Raw genomic sequence first — 3,465 nt, 5'->3', positions numbered from 1 at the left:
TCTTCAATTTCCTTGTAAATATTTGTGTATATTATAGTTTGAGAATTTTCCAGTTAAAAAAAATTGAAGATTACGAAAATTAGAGAATTTTGAGGCACACACTCTCATTGACAGCTATTTCTGTTAAAAGCACTTTAAAAATATTAGTATTAGTAACTGTAGTTACCAAGGTTAACATAATATTTTCTCATTAATTTTTAGTGTTGTTCATCACATAAAATTTGAGATGGAGTGAATGATCAATTTCAGTATATCAGTTTTTCCTGGTAATTACTCAATCCAATCGTGATCCCACTTGATGGCCTGGAGATCAGAGTCGTTATAAAATACGTCAGACCTAGTCATTGCTGCATTGTTGGGCCTATCTGGTTCAGTCTCACCAGATCAATCTGTCAGTACGAAAATATAAAAGTTTGATGATTTTCACCAAGGGGTGTTTGTATTAAATAATCATGATGGGCTTCTACACCCCTCTATACGACATTTTTATGTTACGATGCCAACACCGGAACAAATTTATTTCGTATGGCAAGGGTCTAATGCAAATGCAACAAGCAAAATTATAGATAGGTAAAATAATAAAAAATATGAAAAGGTTTTTATACCACATCCAAGGTGGGATACTTCTCGATATATCTACTAGCTAGTATATTGTACTTACTGTCATTAGAGGTGGGATACTTCTCGATATATCTACTAGCTAGTATATTGTACTTACTGTCATTAGAGGTGGGATACTTCTCGATATATCTACTAGCTAGTATATTGTACTTACTGTCATTAGAGGTGGGATACTTCTCGATATATCTACTAGCTAGTATATTGTACTTACTGTCATTAGAGGTGGGATACTTCTCGATATATCTACTAGCTAGTATATTGTACTTACTGTCATTAGAGGTGGGATACTTCTCGATATATCTACTAGCTAGTATATTGTACTTACTGTCATTAGAGGTGGGATACTTCTCGATATATCTACTAGCTAGTATATTGTACTTACTGTCATTAGAGGTGGGATACTTCTCGATATATCTACTAGCTAGTATATTGTACTTACTGTCATTAGAGGTAGGATACTTCTCGATATATCTACTAGCTAGTATATTGTACTTACTGTCATTAGAGGTAGGATACTTCTCGATATATTTACTAGCTAGTATATTGTACTTACTGTCATTAGAGGTAGGATATTTTTCCATATATCTACTAGCTAGTATATAGTACTTACTGCCATTAGAAGTAGTGTACTTCTCCATATATCTACAAGCTAGTATATTGTACTTTCTGCCATTAGAGGTAGGATACTTATCCATATATCTACTAGCTAGTATATAGTACTTACTATTATTAGAGGTTGGTGTATGAATCTTAGAAAATCCACCACAGTTGTAACTCTCTTCTATAGGTGATTTATGTACACAACTATAACCTTCCATAGGTGGTTTATGTACACATCTATAACCATTCATCTATAGGTGGTTTATGTACACAGCTATAACCTTTCTTCTATCAGTGGTTTATGCGCACAACCGTAATCTTCTTTCTTTGTATAAGTCCAAGGGTCACTCCTAATGTGTATTTGATCTACCCATGTGGCATTTTGTAACTGACAGTTATTTTTCATTGGTTGTCCGCTTGCATGCACAACATCATTTAACCATATATATATTGTTAACAGCACTTACAACTAAATCTAGCAATTTAGCTTCTGCACCTTTTTGATGACTAATTGCTATATTCATTTAAACTGTCAAGGCTGGTGATCTGTAAAATATTGTACGCTTACAGGCTATCGGCAGTCGGAAAGGTTGCTAGCGGCCACCAAGCACCGATTATTTGCCTTAGTTTATACAACGACTCAAGAGGGAAAGAACAACTCTTAACTGGCTCCAAGGATCATCTAATTAAGGGATTTGATATTTCCAATGAACAAACTTCAAATTATCCAATTCAGGCCAAATTTACTATGGACCCTCCTCACTATGATGGTGTTCAATGTCTCGCGCATCGTCAGGACATCCTTTTTAGTGGTTCTCGGGATATGCGTATCAAAAAATGGAACCTCAGTGAACCCTCTTCTCAACCACAGGTAAAATTGGTGTTTTTACAATACTAGGTGTTGCTCTATTTAATAGCAAAATAAAGGTGATAGTTATTTCCGGTAATGGTCACCAATCAAGATCACCACTTTGTAATAAATATTTTTTATTAGAAGTAATATTTGAGATGGAGTGAATGATTGATATCAGTATATCGGTTTTCCTGGTAATCACTCAATCCAATTGTGATCCTACTTGATGGCCTAGAGATCAGAGTCAATATAAAATATGTCAGACCTAGTCATTGCTGCATTGTTGAGCCCATCTGGTTCAGTCTCACCAGATCAACCTGTCATACGCAAGACATTATGCTGTGTCTCTCACCAATATTTGCAAATGTCTTGTAGGTTTGTTACAATACAGAGACTCGTTTATGATTAAAAGTTTCATATTGCAGGATTGCATTGTTGACTCATTCAAAAGGGACAAGTTGATTTGCCAGTGTTTAATCTTTACCATCTTTAATGCAGTTCACGCCGCTCCTTTCCGCTTAAGTTGAATGTCAATTTCAAACAAACTCCTGGTTCCTCATTCCTCAACTTGCATTGTTTTCAGTCAGTTAATGGCGCCCATAAGGACTGGATCACCGACATGTGCATGCTACCAGATAATGACATATTGCTAAGCTGCTGTCGCTCTGGCACTGTGAAGATTCGGTCAAACGAGACTTGCCAGCAGCTAAATGAAGTGCGTGCTCATTCATTAGCCGTCAACTCTATGGCTACCAACCGCAGCAATCTCTTTACTGCCTCTAGGTAAAGTAGTATATAGTACTTACTGTCACTAGAGGTAGGTAATTGTTCAATATATCTACTAGCTAGTATATCGTACTTACTGCCATTAGAGGCAGGATACTTTTCAGTATATCTACTAGCTAGTAAATAGTACTTACCGTCACCAAAGGTAGGTAATTGTTCACTATATCTACTAGCTAGTATATAGTACTTACTGTCACCAGAGGTAGGTAACTGTTCACTATATCTACTAACTAGTATATAGTACTTACTGTCACCAGAGGTAGGTAACTGTTCACTATATCTACTAACTAGTATATAGTACTTACTGTCACCAGAGGTAGGTAACTGTTCACTATATCTACTAACTAGTATATAGTACTTACTGTCACCAGAGGTAGGTAACTGTTCACTATATCTACTAACTAGTATATAGTACTTACTGTCACCAGAGGTAGGTAACTGTTCACTATATCTACTAACTAGTATATAGTACTTACTGTCACTAGAGGTAGGTAATTGTTCAATATATCTACTAGCTAGTATATCGTACTTACTGCCATTAGAGGCAGGATACTTTTCAGTATATCTACTAGCTAGTAAATAGTACTTACCGTCACCAAAGGTAG

General features: G+C 35.9%; 1 protein-coding gene across 1 annotated transcript; it reads left to right on the top strand.

Moving 5' to 3' along the window:
- Positions 1 to 1,969: 1,969 nt before the first annotated feature.
- Positions 1,970 to 2,861, top strand: LOC137410197 (kinesin-like protein KIF21B). The gene is made up of 2 exons (XM_068095774.1): positions 1,970 to 2,092; positions 2,658 to 2,861. Exons 1-2 carry the CDS (start codon positions 1,970 to 1,972, stop codon positions 2,859 to 2,861), a joined length of 327 nt encoding a protein of 108 aa, XP_067951875.1.
- Positions 2,862 to 3,465: the final 604 nt, after the last annotated feature.

The sequence above is a fragment of the Watersipora subatra genome, unplaced genomic scaffold, assembly GCF_963576615.1.
Source record: "Watersipora subatra unplaced genomic scaffold, tzWatSuba1.1 SCAFFOLD_41, whole genome shotgun sequence".
NCBI classification, from domain to species: domain Eukaryota; kingdom Metazoa; phylum Bryozoa; class Gymnolaemata; order Cheilostomatida; family Watersiporidae; genus Watersipora; species Watersipora subatra.
Note: the sequence above shows the minus strand (reverse complement) of the source record. Positions and strands in the feature narration are given on the sequence as shown.